The sequence below is a fragment of the Macaca mulatta genome, chromosome 19, assembly GCF_049350105.2.
Source record: "Macaca mulatta isolate MMU2019108-1 chromosome 19, T2T-MMU8v2.0, whole genome shotgun sequence".
Taxonomy (NCBI): Eukaryota; Metazoa; Chordata; class Mammalia; order Primates; family Cercopithecidae; genus Macaca; species Macaca mulatta.
Genome location: NC_133424.1, coordinates 64479028 through 64499779, shown reverse-complemented (window position 1 = coordinate 64499779; position 20752 = coordinate 64479028). Strand labels below are relative to the sequence as shown.

Sequence of the window (20752 nt, the reverse complement as noted above, 5' to 3'; positions counted from 1 at the left end):
CATGCCTGTAATCCCAGCACTTTGGGAGGCTGAGGCGGGCGGATCACTTAAGGTCAGGAGTTCGAGACCAGTCTGGACATGGTGAAACCCCGTCTCTACTAAAAATACAAACAAAAATTAGCTGGGCCTGGTGGCAGGTGCCTGTAATCACAGATACCTGGAAGGCTGAGGCAGCAGAATCCCTTGAAGCTGGGAGGCGGACGTTGCAGTGAGCTGAGATAGCGACACTGCACTCCAGCTTGGGAAACAGAGCAAAATTCTGGAAGGAAGGAAGGAAGGAAGGAAGGAAGGAAGGAAGGAAGGAGGGAGGGAGGGAGGGAGGGAGGGAGGGAGGGAGGGAAGGAAGGAAAGAAGGAAGGAAAGAAGGAAGGAAAGAAGGAAGGAAAGAAGGAAGGAAAGGAAGGGTCTCCAGTCAAATAAACAAAAAATATATATATTTATTTATTTGAAACCGAGTCTTGCTCCATCTCTCAGGTTCTGTTTCACAACAGAGTGAAACTCCGTCTCAAAAAAAAAAAACAAACACAAAAATAAAAACAAAAAAACAGGCCGGGCGCGGTGGCTCAAGCCTGTAATCCCAGCACTTTGGGACGCCGAGACGGGCGGATCACGAGATCAGGAGATCGAGACCATCCTGGGTAACACAGTGAAACCCCGTCTCTACTAAAAATACAAAAACTTAGCCGGGCGAGGTGGCAGGCGCCTGTAGTCCCAGCTACTCGGGAGGCTGAGGCAGGAGAATGGTGTGAACCCGGGAGGCGGAGCTTGCAGTGAGCTGAGATCCGGCCACTGCACTCCAGCCTGGGTGACAGAGCGAGACTCCGTCTCAAAAAAAAAAAAAAAAAAAAAAAAACAAAACAAAATTAGATAAAAGAAAACAAAACAAAAAGCCCAAACAACAGCATGGCTTCCACCCTGCCCATCTGAGCTCTTACCTGTGTTCACACCTTTGATGTGCTCCTTCCCATCTGAATTTTTTGCTATTTTCACTTCACTCTCACCAGACCAGGGCTCCCTCCTTTGCTCCAACATGGAATTAATATTCAGGTCAGGAAGAGAGATTCCTGTTTGTAAAAAAAGAATCAAAATGTGCTGTGGTATCTCCAAAATCCAAGCCCTATGTGTAGGAAGGAGAAAGGATATCACAAATGAATCAAGAATAACGTTTCACAAATTAATCCACAGACTGCCTCCTTCTGAATGCTTAGGGAATGTAATAACAAGCAGACATCGAGCCCCTTTCCAGTAACTACTGAGTATAAAGCACAGGAGTAGAGGCCAGGTGCAGTGGCTCACACCTGTAATCGCAGCACTTTGGGAGGCTGAAGCGGGCGGATCACCTGAAGCTGGGAGTTCGAGACCAGCCTGACCAACACGGAGAAACTCCGTCTCTACTAAAAATACAAAAACAAAACAAAAAAAATAGCCAAGTGTGGTGGCGCATGCCTGTAATCCCAGCTACTCGGGCAGCTGAGGCAGGAGAATCGCTTGAACCCAGGAGGCGGAGGTTGCGGTGACCTGAGATCGCGCCATTGCACTCCAGCCTCCAAGAGTGAAACACTCCGTCTCAAAAAAACAAAACATTAAAAAAAGCACAGGAGTAGAAAACAGGGAAGTGGGTATCTGAAGTTTGCCATAAGGTTTTATGCAGCTGGGTGCTCATGCCTGTAATCCCAGCACTTCGGGAGGCTGAGGCAGGTGGATGGCTTGAGCCCAGAAGTTTGAGACCAGCCTGGCCAACACTGTAAAAATGAAAAATACAAAAATTAGCCGGGTGTGGTGGCAGGCGCCTGTAATCCTAGTTACTAGGGAGGCTAAGGCGAATTGCTTAAGCCTGGGAGGTGGAGGCTGCAGTGAGCCAAGATCATATCAGTGCCCTCCAGCCTGGGTGACAGCAAGACTCAATCTCAAAAACCAACAAAAAAGGTTTTATGCATAGTTCAGCCCTGGTATCACCCAATGATGTATAATGAAGGGGACAGAACCTCTGAAGAAAATCGACATTTCAACTCCAGAAAACACTATGGAGCTTTTCATTTCTGAGTCAACAAGACTTTTAGATTTTTTTTTTCTTTTCTTTTTTTTTTTTTTTATGAGACGGAGTTTTGCTCTTGTTGCCCAGGCTGGAGTGCAATGGTGCGATCTCAGCTCACCACAACCTCCAACTCCCAGGTTCAAGCAATTCTCCTGCCTCAGCCTCCCGAGTAACTGGGATTACAGGCATGTGCCACAAAGCCCAGCTAATTTTGTATTTTTAGAAGACACAGGATTTCTCCATGTTGGTCAGGCTGGTCTTGAACTCCCAACCTCAGGTGATCTGCTCGACTTGGCCTCGCAAAGTGCCGGGATTACAGGTGTGAGCCACTGTGCCCAGCTGTGTGTGTAATTTTTAAGAGAGACTGGGACTCGCTCTGTTGCCCAGGCTAGTCTTGAACATTTAGCCTCAAGAGATCCTCCCATCTCAGCCTCCCAAAGTGCTAGGATTGGAATGAGACCACCACTTTTCCTGTTGTCCTTCCCAGCTTCTCTGCCACATCCCTTTTCCCTAGTTTATAAGACAAGAGAAAAGGGAGAAAGCAAAGATCACTCTTGTTGCCCAGGCTGGAGTGCAATGGCTTGATCTCAGCTCACCGCAACCTCCACCTCCCAGATTCAAGCAATTCTCCTGCCTCAGCCGCCCAAGTAGCTGAGATTACAGGCACACACCACCATGCCCAGCTAGTTTTGCCTTTTTAGTAGAGATGAGGTTTCTCCATGTTGGTCAGGCTTGTCTTGAACTCCCGACCTCAGGTGATCCTCCTGCCTTAGCCTCCCAAAGTGCTGGGATTACAGGTGTGAGCCATTGGTCCCAGCCCGAGTCAATAAGGTTTTTTTTTGTTTTTTTTGTTTTTTGTTTTTTGGGGGGAGGACAGAGTTTCGCTCTTGTTGCCCTGGCTGGCTATGACGTGATCTTGGCTCACCGCAACCTCTGCCTCCCAGGTTCAAGTGATTCTCCTGCTTAATGTCAGTCAAACAATGCAGGCGCTCCCAGGAGGCACACAAGGGAAAATGCTGAAATAACCAAGGGCAGATCCCGGCTTCTGCAGGGGCACAATCCTCACCCAGGGATACCAGGTTCCTGTAGTTCTCCAACATCACATCCTTGTATAAAGCCCTCTGTGCAGGGTCCAGGCATTTCCACTCCGCCTGAGAAAATTCTATGGCCACATCCCTGAATGTCAAATGTCCCTAAAATGAAAAACACATTTCACCAACAGGATATGTAAAGGGTATTTATCTTCACTCAAAATGAGAAGGGAGTTATAAAGATTAACTCGATTGAAGAGAATGTTCTGACGAATCTAATTAAGGTATTTGTGATGTAGTTATGTGTCTGTAAATGTTTTTTTTTTTCTTTTTGAGACAGTCTTGCTCTGTTGCTCAGGCTGGAGTGTAGTAGTGTGATCTCGGCTCACTGCAACCTCCATTTCCTGGGTTCAATCAACTCTTGTGCCTCAGTCTCCCAAGTAGCTGGGACTACAGGTGCACACGATCACACCAGCTAATTTTTGTATTTTCAGAAGAGACAGAATTTCACTGTGTTGGCCAGGCTGGTCTTGAACTCCTGATCTCAAGTGGTCCAAACATCTCGGCCTCCCTAAGTGCTGGGATTACAGGTGTGAGCCACCATCCCAGCCTGTGAGTTGTGTTTTATTATGCTTTTCCAAAATAAGTTATATTTTAAAAATCAATATAGATTTTTCATTTTGTGGACATACAAGAAATACAAATAAAAAAGTAACCCATGGTAATCTCTATAGAAGGATTAGATATTATTTTTTACACTCCAAGTGATATTCAGTATCTACCTGATCTGAATATCTACCAATAACACCACCACTACTATACAAGTGGTGTCTTCGGAGAGGACGATGTCCACAGTGGCTTCAAAAAAAAAAAAAAAAAAAAAAGAATTATAAGCATGGTGGCTAATGCTTGTAATCCCAGTACTTTGGGAGGCCACGGCAGCAGATCACCTGAGGTCAGGAGTTCGAGACCATCCTGGCCAACGTGGTGAAACCCCGTCTCTACTAAAAATACAAAAATCAGCTGGGTGTACTGGTGGGTGCCTGTAACCCCAGTTACTCAGGAGGCTGAGGCAAGAGAATCGCTTGAACCCAGGAGGCGGAAGTTGCAATGAGCCAACATCAACGCCACTTGCACTCCAGCCTAGGCTACAGAGTGAGACTCTGACTCAAAAAAAAAAAAAAAAAAAGAAGTATAAAACTGTGATAATAACAATAGCAATGACTAAAGCTTTTGAACGCTTCCCATGAGACACGCACTACTCTAAATGCTTTACATGTACTAACTGCTATAACAACTAAAGCCCAGGAAAGAAACACCTGTCCCTGTCTTACTGAGAAGACAACTGTGTCACAGATACTCTAAGAAACTCGCCCCAGGTGTAAGGACTAAAAACAGCAGAGTAAGCACTGCCTCCCAGGTGTCCGGGCATTAGAACCAAACCAAAGAAATCGAACAATGAACAGATCAGCATCAAAAGTAAATTGACAATTACCTAAGAAAAAAGTTAAAACAAGTTTAGGGATAAAATCATGGACCTTCATAAAAGGTCATTATATATGAGTACACACATGTATCCCATAATATGCTACTATTCACAGCTATCAACTCATTAACATGATGATGTAGGATAATATCTGAGGTCATGGAAAATATTTGAAATGTAATTTCAACTGTTAAAAAAATAAAATACATAAAAATGATGATGTGTCTTAATAAAACCATAGGCTTGCTCATCTGTGCAGTCATGGACACATGTCACATGTACACACATAAATATGTACATTTAGACCCATATACACTAGCACACATATACACTTATACACATTAACTGAAATAGGAGTTGTCTGTCAATAATCTATTTTTTAGATGACATTTGTCATCACTTTTGTTTTTTAATTCTTAGAGACAGGGTCTCATTATGTTGTCCAGGCTGCATGGTGGTGGCTTATTCACAGTGTACTACAGCCTTGAACTCCTAGGGCTCAAATGTTTCTCCCTCCTCAGCCTCCCAAGTATATGGAACTAAAGATTTGTACCACTGCACCCACCTGTCATTGTTATTTTTGCTATGTACATTTCAGCATGTTTGCAACAAAAATGTAAAAGCTGTACTCAATTTAGTTTATAAACATGGTTGTATATTAAGCCATTAAAAAATTATAGACGATAAAAAAACACAGAAAGTTGAACTCCAATCTCTATTAAATACCCAGATTCAAAAATATAAATGCAGGCTGGGCATGGTAGCTCTACCTGTAATCCCAGGACTTTGGGAGGCCAAGGTGGGAGGCCTGCTTGAGGACAGGGGTTTGAGAACAGCCTGGGCAACACAGAAAGATCCCATCTCTATTTATATAAAAAATATGATTATATATAATACTTCAAAAAATTGAGATGGGGTTTCAGTACGTTGCCTAGGGTGGTCTCAAACTCCTGCGTTCAAGGGATCCTCCTGCCTCAGCTTTCCAAGAAGCTGGGATTCTACACACATGTGATTGACTCCGACTTACATAAATATAATAATTATGTCCATAAAATTTACGTGTTTAGGTATTTATAAAAGCCCAATGGGGCTTATCAATATATTCCATTAATAAAATAAAACATTAATGCAGGATAGAAAATTTATTATTATATAATAATTTAACAAAATAAGTCAAAGAAAATATCTCAGCAGTATACATCTTAAGAAATTACTAGATAAGGCCGGGCGCGGTGGCTCAAGCCTGTAATCCCAGCACTTTGGGAGGCCGAGACAGGCGGATCACGAGGTCAGGAGATCGAGACCATCCTGGCTAACACAATGAAACCCCGTCTCCACTAAAAATACAAAAAAATTAGCCGGGCGTGGTGGCGGCGCCTGTAGTCCCAGCTACTCGGGAGGCTGAGGCAGGAGAATGGCGGGAACCCGGGGGGCGGAGCTTGCAGTGAGCCGAGATCGCGCCACTGCACTCCAGCCTGGGCGACAGAGCGAGACTCCGCCTCAAAAAAAAAAAAAAAAAAAAAAAAAAAAGAAATTACTAGATAATTAAAAACAAGGCCAAAAATAAAATTCGAAAACAAAAACAACAATATCATTAAGCAAGAACATCTCATGAAACACGATAATCAGCAGTAAACATGGCAGACATTTGCTCGACTTTAAGGCAGGGAAAAGGGGGCTGGTCTGTGCTACAGCCAATCACCACTGCACAGGATGCCTGAGCAGGGACCAGAAGGAGAGGTTAAAAAAAGAAAAAATTAGTGGGGCTGGGGGCAGGAAAAAGCTGTATTTAAAAATATATATAATTAATAAAATTATTGTAACCAAGACAAAGAATGTCATTTTAGCATATTAACTAATAAGAATATATTAGCCTGGTGCAGTGGCTCACGCCTGTAATCCCAGCATTTTGGGAGGCTGACGCAGGTGGATCACTTGAGGTCAGGAGTTCGAGACCAGCCTGGCCAACATGGTGAAACCCCATCTCTACTAAAAATATAAACAATTAGCTAGGCGTGGTGGTAGGCACCTGTAATCTCAGCTACTCGTGAGGCTGAGGCATGAGAATTGCTTGAACCCAGAAGTCAGAAGTTGCAGTGAGCTGACATCTTGCCATGGCACTCCAGTCTGGGTGACACAGCAAGACTCTGTCTCAAAAAGAAAGAAAAAAGAGTTAAAAGAAGAAAATAAATTTTAAAAAAATATATTATATTGAAAAAAGTTTCCTTCTTTAGCAGCAATATTTATAAAATGACACATACAGTAAAGATACATCTGACATCTCCCTTAGGAAATATACATGGCCCCTAACTAGAAGGCATTCCAGACCTGTGTAAGAAATCTGCAACTCTACTAAAAGAGTAATGTCAGCAAGACAGAGGAACAGGAAGCCCTAGACCATTTTTAATCCATGTAGACACAACTTAAACAAGAATATGTGGGCCAATTGCCTTTGTGAGAAATCTAGAAGACACTCAGGAGGCTGCACTGAGAGGTGCACCAGTACCAAGTCAAGCTACTGGGAGCTGATTGTGAAAATATGTGACACACGCTCACCAGAACCCCTGCCCAGGCATGACATGCCATCATCCAGAGGATACTACGAACTCTAGATTTCTCCTGAGAGAGGAAAACAATGGGAATGTCTTTCCAACCTTCTGACTTTTCAAGGGACTGAGTAAGCTTTGAAGTAACAGGGCCCCACGTCAGGAAGCCACTGAGAACAAAGGCACCAGCATAAACCAGAGCCAGCAGTAATGCAGGCAGACACTAGGTGGCGGTGCAGACCCCAGCTTCCTATTGCCCCACACAGGCTGCAGAGCAGGTGCAGAAAGGGGAACTCCTGAGCAGAACCTGGTCATCCCCTTCAGTGAGGAGGTAACAAGCAAAGCCCAGAGAGGACGCATCCCAGATAAGGCGCGGGACCTCCAGAGTCTCCAGCTGGGCTGTCCAGAGTGCATCCTCCCTGAACCAAGTCAGACACTAAAAACAGAGAGGTGAATGATTTTTAATTCAGACAACGTTCACATGAGGGTGTAAAGGAGCAAATTTTCACAACTTACAGAATAAAGTATCATAAAACAATCACCGAGAATTTTACGTAAAACACCATAATGTTGTATAAATATAATTCTACAGGACTTGCTCTCACTCCTGACAGAGCTGACAGCAGTGGGTCCCCAGTGAGACTGAGGGAGGGTTGAAGACTCCCTCCCATAACAACTATTTACATGTCACTTAGACATTTAGGACAGGGAATGCTTTGTATTTGATGGCCTAACCTGTACATTTGGAGTTTTCCTGTAAGACAAATGTATATATAACTTGATGTTGAAAAAAATGATAATAATTGGTGGACAAGAATATTATTTCCTCCTCTCTAATTTAAAAAAAAAAAAAAATCTGCTCCAATCTCTGAGCAAAATTACCATATTCTTTGCCTAACATAGCTGGTGCAGGAGACCCCCTGAAGGAAAATCAGTCTCTGGGAGAGGTACATGCTGAGGATGATGAGAGAACGTTCTCCCTGAACCAAGCTAGATGTAAAAAACTGGGAAAGGCATTTAGCTTCAAATGTAGTAAAAATCAGGCAGGAAGGCTGGGCATGGTGGCTCACACCTATAATCCCAGCACTTTGGGAAGGTGAGGCAGGTGGATCAACTGAGGTCGGGAGTTCAGGACCAGCCTGGCCAGTATGTTGAAACCCCATTTCTACTAAAAATACAAAAATTAGCCAGGTGTGGTGGTGGGCACCTGGCATCCCAGCTACTCGGGACACTGAGGCACAAGAATTACTTGAACCAGGGAGACAGAAGTTGTAGTGAGCTGAGATCGCACCACTGCATTCCAGCCTGGATGACAGAGACTCAGTCTCAAAAAACAAAACAAACAAAAAAAAATCAGGCAGAAAAGGTTTCTCCTTCCTGTACTCTTTTCCTACAATTTACTAGGTGCTTGTGCACAATAATACATGACTTCTATGTGCAGTTTCTGGTCTACAGAGAGGTGATGGTGCACTCAGATGTGGCCCCTGAACAATCCCTACTGTCCAACAGCTCTAATGCCACGGGGCCCACACCCCATCTCCATCCATGTTAGGGAATAAGCCCTTCCCAGAACCATGCCCGGTGGAGCCTCATCCCCAGTTCATGTCACTGGGTAATGGGAGATGGAATCTAAGTGAGATAAGAGGGACTGAGGTGCTGACAACAGGCCCTAAGCTTGTCATAAACAGGCTTTAAAGAAACTGGCCATAAACAGGATTTCTGCAGCAATGAAACATGCTCGTGATGGCTATGACGCACACTGCTACAAGTTGTTGGTTTACTGGAGCAAGGCAAGGAATACCTGGCCTGCCCGGAGTGGAAAACTGCTCAAACGACAAACAATAGCATGAGTGGCCTGGGCCTTAACAACATGTTTTTGCTGCAGATAATTAGCCAGAGCCCGTTTCTCTACTCCTTGCTAAGAATGTTTTGTTTCCCATAAGGAATGCTTTTAGTTACCCTAGAATCTATAGAAACAATGCTTATCAATGGCTAGCTGTCAATAAATATGTGGGTCAAACTCTGTTCACAGCTCTCAGCTCTGAAGGCTGTTGGCCCCGATTCTACTTTACACTCTATTCTTATGTCTATGTCTTTAATTCCTCTAGTTCCGCTAGGTTAGGGTCCCCACGACCGAGCTGGTCCCTGCAAGTGGCGCCCAATGTGGGACTCGAACCCAAATCAAAGGGTCGCCAGAGCTGGAGAACGTGGAACTATGCTGGAGGACACCCGAGTACTCTTAAGCAATCCCCATGGTAAAAGAGGAGCTCAGAAGCATCAGGGTAACAATGGGAAAAGGGTCAAGCAGACATGAGGCTTATTTGAGCCTGCTTTGGCAGCTCCTAAGAAAAGGAGGAATAAAGGTTAGCACTAGCTGACTCATGCAGGTTTTTAGGTGTGGTAAAGAAATATTGCCCCTGGTTTCCGGACCGAGGAACTATGAATGTAGAGGTCTGGGAAAAGGTAGGCAGCACACCAAAGAAGGCATATAACAATGGTACTGAGGATATTCCTATAACTGTCTGGTCAGTGTGGGCTCTGGTTCGTTCCACCTTGGAGCCTTTCCACACAGATGACGAGGAGGAGGAATCAGAGGAAGAAGGAGCATGTAACGAAGTAACAGAAGAAGTGACAGAGCAGGTTTCCTTACCAGCTAAAGCAGCAAAGGAGGGAGAGGTTTGTCCGTACCCGTCTACATCCCCTCATCATTTTGAAGAAAAAGAGTGGCCTGACCCTCCAGATCTTTCTTTTCCAGAGGACACTGGGTGAAAAGTAGTTGCCCCAGTGACTGTTCAAGGAGCACCTCAAGGGACTGCTCTCGGTTCTATTCAGGCAGGAATCCAGGAAGCTAGACGAGAGGGTGATATGGATGCTTGGCAGTTCCCTGTTAGAATACACCCACCTGATCAACAGGGGAATATTATGGCTACATTTGAGCCTCTTCCTTTTAAAATACTTAAACAATTTAAACAAGCTATTAATCAATATGCACCAGGTTCTCCTTTTGTAATGGGATTGTTAAAGAATGTTGCTGTCTCCATTCAAATGATTCCTACTGATTGGGATGCACTTACTTGAGCTTGTCTAACTCCTGCTCAGTTCTTACAATTTAAAACTTGGTGGGCAGATGAGGCTTATGCAGGATGATGCCATAGAGCAGCTTAGAGGACTGTGCATTAGAGCTTGGGGAAAAAATCACCTCAGGTGGGAACAATACCCCTCAAGTGCTGTAAAGCAGGGACTGAAAGAACTGTATACAGATTTTATAAGTAAATTACAGGAGTCTCTTAAAAAGGTGATCGCAGATTCAGCTGCTGAGGACATAGTATTGCAGTTATTAGCTTTCGACAATGCCAATCCTGAGTGCCAAGTCACTCTGCGACTTATTAGGGGAAAAGCACATTTGGTTGACTATGTTAAACCTTGTGATGGTATCGGAGGTAATCTGCATAGGCTACTCTGCTAGCCCAGGCAATGGCAGGAATGAAAGTGGGTAAAGGAAATACTCCATTTCCTGGAGCTTGTTTTAATGTGGGAAACATGGTCATACTAAAAAAGACTGTAGAAAAAATCACCAAGTCAGGCCACCAGTTTGGGGGGAAAAAGATAACTGCTAAGCCTGGAATATGTCCAAAATGCAAAAAAGGAAAACAATGGGACGATATTCTTTGTGCTGCCCCCACTCAGGAAATATTACTCCAATGTTACAATCACTTACAAAATTTGATTTCTCGTGCCAGTTTAATTATAGCTCCTGACGAAATTCAGGACAAGTACTCCTTACTCCGACTTGGGGAGTAAATGACACTACAATAGTAAATGACACTACTTAGTAAATGACACTACAGTACTGCCACAGAAAATAATCATATGTAAGGATCAATTGAAAACACTGAATGACTTTCAAAAATTACTAGGGGACATTAATTAGATACGACCTGCTCTAGGCATTCCTACTTATGCAATGAGTAATCTATTTTCTATCCTTAAAGGAGATCCTAGTCTCACTAGCCCTTGGCAATTAACAAAGGAGGCTGAGGCAGAGTTACAACTGATTGAAAAACAAGTATATAAAGCTCAAATAAATAGAGTAGATCCAGAAAAGACTTTAGACTTACTGATTTTTCCAACTCAGCATTCACCTACTGGTGTTATTGTCCAAGAGCAGGACTTGGTAGAATGGCTCTTTCTTCCCCATACTAATTCGTGGATGCTAAGTCCTTATTTGGATCAAATTGCTACTCTGATAGGCAATAGGAGAACTTGAATTGCTAAATTGCATGGAATTGCGAAATTGCATGGATATGATCCTTTTACGAAGGCACAAATACAACAAGCCTTTATAAATAATCTTACTTCGCAAACCCAGTTAGCTGATTTCGTGGGTGTTCTTAATAATCACTTTCCAAAAACAAAATTATTTCAATTTTTAAAATTAACTAGATTCTCCCTAGAATAACTAAATTTAAACAAATTAAAAGTGCTGAAAATGTTTTTACAGATGGGTCTAGTAATAGTAAATCTTTTTATTCTGCATCAAAAACTAAAATTTTCCAGACGCCCTATACTTCAGCTCAAAAAGGAGCTTGTAGCTGTAATTAAGCTACTGACTGCTTTTAAGCTGCCTGTCAATGTAATTTCTAATTCTTCATATGTAGTCCATTCCACACAATTAATTAAAAACGCTCAGTTACGATTTCATACAGATTAACAACTAATGACTTTATTTACCCAATTACAAACCAGTTAGGAATAGAATGCACCCTTTTACGTTACTCATATTGGAACTCACACACACTTTATAGGACTTTTAACTGTAGGGAATCAAATGGTTGATCGCCTAGTTGCTACTGCAGTATCTAATTCTAGACACTTTCACAATTTAACCCATGTTAATGCCTCTGGTCTCAAATGCAGATACAGCATTACCTGGGAAGAAGCTAAAGCTATTATCCAGCAATGCCCAACTTGCCAAATGGTGCATTCCTCATCTTTTACAGGAGAAGTTAATCCTCGAGGATTGGAACCTAATTGTCTTTGGCAAATGGATGTCATTTATGTTCCTTCTTTTGGTAAATTGGCTTATGTGCATGCATGTGTAGATACCGTTTCTCACTTTGTTTAGGCTACCTGTCAAACAAGGGAATCTTCTGTCTGTGTTAAATGGCATTTTCTGCAATGCTTTGCAGTGATAGGCATTCCAGCTTCTGTTAAAACAGATGATGCCCCAGGCTGTACTAGTGAAGCTCCAGCTAGATTTTTCTCTCTATAGCATATTAAACACATTACTGGCATCCCATATAATTCACAAGGACAATCCATTGTGGAAAGAATGAATCTCCCCCTAAAATAGCAATTACAAAAACAGAAAGGGGGGAACAGTGATTATGGAACCCAAAATATGCAATTGAATCTAGCATTATTGACTTTAAATTTTTTGAGCCTGCCTAAAGTCCAGATGCTATCAGCAACTAACAGCATCTACAGAAATCAGCTGCAAAGATGGAAGTGCAACAACTGATTTGGTGGAGAGATCCGACAACAAAAAGTTGGGAAATAGGTAAAATAATAACTTGGGGTAGAAGTTATGCTTGTGTATCTCCAGGCCAAAACCAGCAGCCGATTTGGATATCATCAAGACACCTGAAGCCTTATCATGAGCCAGATGCTGAGGAAGAGATTTTTGGGAGGAACGTGAGGACCCCCCAGTTGCAGCCATGTCAAGACTGACAATAAGGCCTCCTTTCCTGTTTGTAGTGGGTGATTTAAAACCTGATGTCCCTAACTATCATGTGACTTGTCAAGAATGTAGATTGTTTTCTTGTGTGAATTCTTCCTTGTATACTATTGATCATTCTATTTTAGTGGTAACAGCCCAAGAAGGAGTATGGATACCCATAAAGCTTTCCTGTCCTTAGGAAGCCTCTCCTTCTGTACATATTATTACTGAAATTCTTCAAAAGAATTCAGCCGGGCGTGGTGGCTCACACCTGTAATCCCAGCACTTTCAGAGGCCGAGGCAGGCTGATCACGAGGTCAGGAGATCAAGACCATCCTGGCTAACATGGTGAAACCCCATCTCTACTAAAAATACAAAAAATTAGCTGGGCGTGGTGGTGGGCACCTGTAGTCCCAGCTACTCAGGAGGCTGAGGCAGGAGAATGGCATGAACCCAGGAGGCAGGGATGGCAGTGAGCCGAGATCACACTCCAGCCTGGGTGACAGAGCGAGACTCCATCTCAAAAAGAAAAAAGAATTTGAGGTGCTCTCGGCGTTTCATTGCCACTTTAATTTTAATCATCATGGGATTGATTGCTGTCACAGCTACTGCCACAGTAGCTGGAGTTACTTTGCATTCCACAGTACAAACAGCAGACTATGTAAATAATCGGCAGAAAAATTCTACTTTGCCGTGGAATTCCCAAACTAATACAGACCAAAAACTACCTAATCAAATCAGTGATCTCCAACAAACTGTAATGTGGCTAGGAGATCGAGTAGTTAGTTAGTCTAGAATATAGAATGCGGTTACAATGTGATTGGAATACTTCTGATTCTTACATTACTCCTCATCTGTATAATGAAACAGAGCAAGAGTAGGAAAGAGTTAAGAGACATTTAAAGGGTCATACTGGAAATTTATCTTTGGATATTGCAAAACTGAAGGAACAAGTACTTCAAGTCTCTCAGGCACATCTGATGCTAATTCCAGGAACTAAAGAGCTTGAAGGAGCTGCAGACAGATTAGCAGCTATTAACCCATTAAAACGGATCGAGACACTTGGAGGCTCTGATTTCAACAATGATTGTGCTTTTAATCTGTGTTGTTTGTCTTTGTGTAGTTTGCAGATCTGGATCCCAAATCCTGTGAGAAGTAACCCACCATGACAAAGCCTTTATCGCTTTGCAAAAACAGAAAGGGGGACATGCTAGCAACAGGCCCTAAGCCTGTCATAAACAGGCTTTAAAGAAACTGGTCATAAACAGGATTTTTGCAGCAATGAAACATGCTTGTGATGGCTATGACGCACACTGCTACAAGTTGTTGGATTATTGGAGCAGGGCAAGGAACACCTGGCCTGCCCGGAGTGGAAAACTGCTCAAGCCACAAACAATAGCATGAGTGGCCTGTGCCTTAACAACACATTTTTGCTGCAGATAATTAGCCAGAGCCTGTTTCTCTACTCCTCATTAAGAATGTTTTGTTTACTGTAAGGAATGCTTTTAGTTCATCTATAATCTATAGAAACAATCCTTATCAACGGTTTGCTGTCAATAACTACATGGGTCAAACTCTGTTTGCAGCTCTCAGCTGTAAAGGCTGTTGGCCCCTGATCCTACTTTTGTCTTGTGTCTGTGTCTTTAATTCCTCTACCGCCAGGTTAGGGTCCCCCTGACCGAGCTGGTCTCAGCACTGAGGGAAGGCATAGATGAGTGCAAGCAAACCTGTCAGACTCAGAGAAGATTCCCAACTCCAAGGCCCAACGTTTCTGAAACAAAGGAGACAGAAAAATCCACCAAGAATATCACCTCACCTGAGGAAGAGCCGTCCCTGACTCCTTTGCTTTCCTCTTCCTTCTCTTCTGGGCTTTTTCATCACACAGCATGACTCTTTAGAAGTCAATCCTAAATGTCAAAAATATGCTGTTTAGGGCTTAGAATCACACCCTCTTCCTGTGCCACAACCACACACACAGGTTAGACCTCACTCTGTGGAAAATGTCCTCTGCTGTCCGCTGCACCAGAGTTGATGCAGGGACAAGAAACTCCTACAGAAAGAACAACAAGTGAGTTTTTTACTCTTTTCTTCAGAATCTGCTCCTCTCCTAGGGATGCCCACATGCACGCTGCAGCAGTGGGGAGCTGGCCTGGACTAAGCTCCCCTTCAGGGCCAGACCCAGCCCTGACCAAACCCCATGCAGAGCACAGCCCCACTCCCATCTCTATGGATCCCAGACTCATGTAATCACTCAGAAATGGAGGACACAGAGCCTTGGTGCTCAGCGCCAGATACAGAACACAGTGGAATCTGCTTATCCATGAGGGACATGTCCCAAGTCCCCCATTGGATGCCTGGAACTTCAAACAGTACTGAACTCTATTTATTCCACTTAAAAGATGCATGTGATAGCTTCTCATTGGCATATCTAAACTGCCAGTGTCAGCCAGGCATGGTGGCTCATGCCTGTAATCCCAACAGTTTGGGAGGCTGAGGCAGGTGGATCACCTGAGGTCAGGAGTTCAAGACCACCCTGGCCAACATGGTGAAACCTCATCTCTACTAAAAATACAAAAATTAGCTGGGCATGGTGGCACATACCTATAATCCCAGCTTCTTGGCAGGCTGAAGCAAGAGAAATGCTTGAAACTGGGAGGTGGAGGTTGTGGTGAGCTGGGATCACACCATTGCACTCCAGCCTGGGCAACAAGAGTGAAACTCTGTCTCAAAAAAAAAAAAAAAAAAGAAAAAGAAAAAAAAAATCAGGGTATCCCAAAGCCCCTTCTTTTGATTAATTTGCTAGGAGGATTCTTCCATCGGGCTATTCATCTGTATCTTTTGCAATATTCTTCATAGCAAACAGATAAAACTAAACAAATGCTTCCTTGAGTTCTGTGAACCAGGCTAACAAATTAATAAAATCTGAGCAAAGGGTCAAGGGAATCCTCAATTTTTAGATGTTTGGTTGAAGTTCAGGTCCCAACCTGGAACTTACAACCAGCACATGAAATAGGGGCAGGCTTGTGGAACTGAGCCCCCAACCTGTGGGATCTGATGCTAACTCCATGTAGACAGTGTCAACTTGAGTGAAATTACAGATCCCCCAGGCGGTGTCTGACGAATTGCTTATTGGTGGGAAGAAATCCCCACACATTTTTTTCATCAGATATGAAGCATTTTGTGTTAAGTGTTCATTATTGTGTTGATTGCAAGAGTAGGAAGAACACTGGTTTTCCTGCTATCTTATACATTCGCCCACACCATACCCCATCCCAGGAAAAGGAAAGTGGGTGACCCACACCTGAATGACTCAAGTCACTGACCTGTGCCTGAATAGGGAATGTGAGTGGAAGCTAAAATCTGATGCCAAGAATTATAAAATGCACCAGCCTCACAGACAGGAGTTTTGCACATCTCATCTTCATCTGTATTTTTAAAGCACATTTCATATAATCAGATTAATCAATGTCACAACTTCATCATAATAGCCAATCAACTCACCATTCATCTGCACCCAGGGTTCCCTCTATTCTCACTACTGTGTTTCCCTCCCTCATTCTGTACGCATCTATCATTCTCACCTTCTTTCTCTAGCTTTTTTTCCCCCTCTTTACTTTTCCCCTAAGATTCTGCTCACTTTGAGCCTCTCTCTTCTCCTAATGTTTCTCCCCTTATTCCTTCTCTTCCTTCTCTTCCACCTGTTCTGCTCCATTCTGGCAACTTGTTCCACACCTTTTCCAAACTTTCTGCTCAATCTTTGATCATCCCAATCTCCACCTATTTCTGCCTCTTACTTTTTGTTGTTGTTGCTGTTGTTGTTGTTTTCTGAGACGGAGTTTTGCTCATGTCGCCCAGGCTGGAGTTCAATGGCACGATCTCAGCTCACTGCAACCTCCGCCTCCAGGGTTCAAGCGATTGTCCTGCCTCAGCCTCCTGAGTAGCTAGGATTACAGGCGCGTGCCACGATGCCCGGCTAATTTTTGTATTTTTATTAGAGACGGGGTTTCATCCTGTTGACCAGGCTGGTCTCAAACTCCTGACCTCAGGTGATCCACCCACTTCGGCCTCCCAAACTGCTGGGATTACAGGCATGAGCCACCGTGCCCGGTCCTGCCTCTTTCCCTGTCTCTGTTCCCCCTCTGCTCTCCCTGTTAAACCCCTTCTTTCCTGTTGCACCCCTTGTCCCCACTCTCTGGCACCCGGAGATCCCAGCCCTCCCCCTGGTGTGGTTCTCCCTCTGCTCTCCTTGTCACCAGCTGACCCCTCTTGCTGTCCCAGCACTACGCTGCTCTGTCTGCCCTGGCTCCAAATCCCTCCTCCTCTCCCCCACTCTCAAACTGAGGAACTTCCCACTTTGCTGCCCCTCTCACTATCTTGCAGTCCTTCATCTCTCCGGAGATGGCACTTTTCTCTGCATTTCTTCAGTTGCTTTTCTCCCCCTGCTACTTTCTCGGCTTCATTCGCTGTCTCTGCAAATGCCCCATCCACTTTCTACTTTGCCATCTGCTTAGGGCTCTCCCTCAATCTTCCTTTCTCCTTCAAGATGTTTCTCTTTCTTCTCCCTCGCTCTCCAGATCTTTCTGCACACATGCACATGGAAGGAATTGGGATCAGATGCCCACATGCAGAAGAACCTTTTCAGTGGGGTGTTATTTAGACTGCAAGAACACTGGATGCCAAAAGACAGAGTAAGTCACCTCCCCACACCCAGGGTCAGGAGAAGCGGTGGCTGGGAAGAGGAGGCCTGGGAAGTAGCGGGGCCCCGGATCAAGGAGGGTCTGGATCAAGAGAGGGGTGGCGTCTGCAGAATCCCAGGACTCGGCAGAAGACGCGGCTTCTCCTGGACTGCGATTGGAGCGCTGCGCTCCAGGGTCAACAAAGGCGAGGCTTGGGGGACCTGATAGACCGGAATCCACCTAGCGGGGGAGGACTTTACGCGGTGCGGGGCGGATGTAGGCATCACAGAAGAATTTGAAGCAGGAAAACTCCTCGATAGGAGGTGACTACATGGCCCTGTGGCAGAAAGACGGGGGACAGGACCCGCCGCGGAGCGATTTAAACACACAGGGAAGCGACCGCGGGACTCTCACAGAGACGCCTGAATTTGGTCGGGGTAGAGGGAGCGGTGCCAGGATTTCAAGGTCTGTGTGGCCTCTCAGATCCCGGGTACAGAAGCGCGGGGGAGCTGGGAAGCTCAGATTTTAATTTACACAAAGGGAAACTCACGCGCCGCGGCGTGACCTTCACTCCACGCGATCCGCTTCCGGGTTTGTGGGAAACTGCGCGCGCAGCGGAGAGGTCGCAGCAGGGCGGCCTGGCCGGGGCGGGGTGGGGCGGGGTGGGGCGGGGCTTGCGCTTCCCTCCGCCTCGCTTCCAGCGCCTGTTTTCCGGGTTTTGCAGGAGACCTGCCAAGGAGGCTGAAGCAACTCAGCTGTCTCCGCACTGTACTCTTGCCGGGACAGAGCAAAGTCTGCTGATGATTAGATCCAGGAAAATTCCTGCTATTAAAGTTAACCTTAAGCCGGCTGTGGGGTGGGGCACCTGTACCAGCTACCCCGAAGACTGAGGCAGGAGGATCGCTTGAGCCCAGGAGTTCGAGTTTACACTGAGTTATAATGGCCACTGCGCTCCAGCTTGGGCGACAGAGACTCAGTCTGTAAAATACATACATGAAAAACTAATTTTAGCAATTTAATTAAAAAGCCCTGGGATTGTCTGTGAAAGCTGTGGGGAAAAGAAAGAGAGATCAGATTGTTACTGTGTCTATGTAGAAAAGGAAGATATGAGAAACTCCATTTTGATCTGTACTAAGAAAAATTGTTTCTGTTTTTCTGCTAACCTGTAGATGCTGTTAACCTGTAACTTTAGCCCCAACCCTGTGCTCACAGAAACATGTGCTGTAATGAATCAAAGTTTAATGGATTTAGGGCTATGCAGGATGTGCCTTGTTAACAGTATGTTTGCAGGCAGTGTGCTTGGTAAAAGTCATCGCCATTCTCCATTCTCGATTAACCAGGAACACAATGCACTGCGGAAAGCCGCAGGGACCTCTGCCCAAGAAAGCCTGGGTATTGTCCAAAGTTTCCCCCCATGGAGACAGCCTGAGATATGGCCTCATGGGAAAGGAGAGACCTTACATCCCCCAGCCCGACACCCATAAAGGATCTGTGCCTACAGTGAGATGTTTGGGTAAAGAGAAACATAAATCTAGCCTATGTGCACATCCGGGCACAGCACCTTTCCTTGAACTTATTCATGATACAGATTCCTTTGCTCACATGTTTCCCTGCTGACCTTCTCCCCACCTGTTGCCCTGCTACACTCCCCTCACTAAGATAGTAAAAATAGTGATCAATAAATACTGAGGGAACTCAGTACAGTACCGGCGCCAGTGCAGGTCCTCCGTATGCTGAGCGCCGGTCCCCTGGGCCCACTGTTCTTTCTTTATACTTTGTCTCTGTGTCTTATTTCTTTTCTCAGTCTCTCATCCCACCTGAGGAGAAATACTCACAGGTGTGGAGGGGCTGGCCCCCTTCAAAAACCAGGCAAGTGAATACGTGAACTGCAAAGCCCTGTCTGGGTGGAATGTGCAATTTCATGCTGATGGCTCACAAAGCAGAATAGAAATCCTCTCCTTTTCTATTCCCTGTTCTTATGGGAGGGACAGAGGTAACCCTGTGCTCAGCTCCAGAGAGTTTCCGAGTGACAGCACCTGGGGCATGGAGGGCTAAGGCCAGTGAGAATTCAGGTCACCAATTGTTGCTTTTAAAAAAGCGTTAACTGACCGGGCGAGGTGGCTCACACCTGTAATCCCAGCACTTTGGGAGGCCAAGGCAGGTGGATCACTTGAGGTCAGGAGTTCGAGACCAGCCTGGCCATGATGGTGAAACCCTGTCTCTACTAAAAATACAAAAATTAGCCGGGCGTGGTGGCGCATGCGTGTAATCCCAGCTACTTGAGGTGGAGGCAGGAGAATCGCTTGAACCCCGGAGGCAGAGGTTGCAGTGAGCCAAGATCCTGCCACTGCACTCCAGCCTGGGTGACAGAGCGAGAGATAAAAAAAAAAAAAAAAAAAAACTTTTAAAAATAGATGTAAATTACATAGTTCTTATTTACATTTGTTATTGTATGTTATTCTATTCCAATTTGAGATGAATGAACCTCAAATCCCTTTCAGATAAACTTAGTTGACATTGTAATATGCTTACATCAATAATTTCTAAGTATACTGTAATTTCAAATTCACTTTATATGCATTCTGAAAGTAACTAGAAAATGTACTTTTAACAATTGTGATCCTTTTTTAGGTGTTTTCTTTTCTTAATATTCTCTCATGTGGGAATAACAAAGCCTGTAGAGAGTCTTCAGAAGACTACTGGATTGATTTTCACCAAAGAACAATTTTGCAATAATGCAAGATTATTTGGTGAGCAAGTTATTCTTTTTCATGTGAACGTAGAAGAAAGTAAAACTAAATTATCAAAATTTAAACAGCCTCGTGTCTACTGGCAATAATTTTATGGCAATATTTGTGAATTCACATGTACTAATAAATACGCTTTTCTCTCACATCCCTATTATTGGAAGGTTGCATTCATCTTGAAGTGCTAATTAATTGAAATATGATCCTGTTGGCCAGGCAAGGGTATATAATCCTAGCACTTTGTGAGGTTGAGTCGGTGGATCCCTTGAGGTCAGGAATTCGAGACCAGCCTGGTCAACATGGTGAAGCCTCATCTCTACTAAACATGCAAAAATTAGCTGGGCGTGGTTGTGCATGCCTGTAATCCCAGCTACTCGGGAGACTGAGGCAGGAGAATCGCTGGAACCCGGGAGGCGGAGGTTGCAGTAACCCAAGATCAGGTCACTGCACTCCAGCCTGGGTGACAGTGTGAGACTCCATCTATCCTTCTAAGAAAAACAAAACAAAACAAA

The 20752-nt window shown here is 44.5% G+C and overlaps 1 protein-coding gene and 1 long non-coding RNA gene across 20 annotated transcripts in view; one reads left to right on the top strand and one right to left on the bottom strand.

The window, feature by feature from the left end:
- Positions 1-18088, bottom strand: part of ZNF480 (zinc finger protein 480) — a 28084-nt gene extending 9996 nt beyond the window's left edge. For 2 of the 19 annotated variants that reach the window (XM_077981617.1, XM_077981616.1), the window contains exons 1-3: positions 16612-18088; positions 14634-14724; positions 936-1064 (exon numbers count right to left, since the gene is read on the bottom strand). Coding sequence is in view for 18 of the 19 variants with exons in the window: in XM_077981616.1 (XP_077837742.1) it covers positions 936-1032 (97 nt within the window). In the remaining variant the exon portion in view is untranslated. Of the gene's footprint in view, positions 1-935; positions 1299-2853; positions 3455-5051; positions 6087-6581; positions 6700-14633; positions 14725-15418; positions 15538-16140; positions 16243-16611 lie in introns of those variants that run through there. The other 17 variants (XM_077981610.1, XM_077981607.1, XM_077981602.1 and 14 more) reach the window with 17 other exon arrangements.
- Positions 17276-19732, top strand: LOC106994838 (uncharacterized). Its single transcript, XR_001441533.3, has 2 exons — positions 17276-17958; positions 18218-19732. It is a non-coding gene; the product is annotated as an uncharacterized LOC106994838 (long non-coding RNA).
- Positions 19733-20752: the final 1020 nt, after the last annotated feature.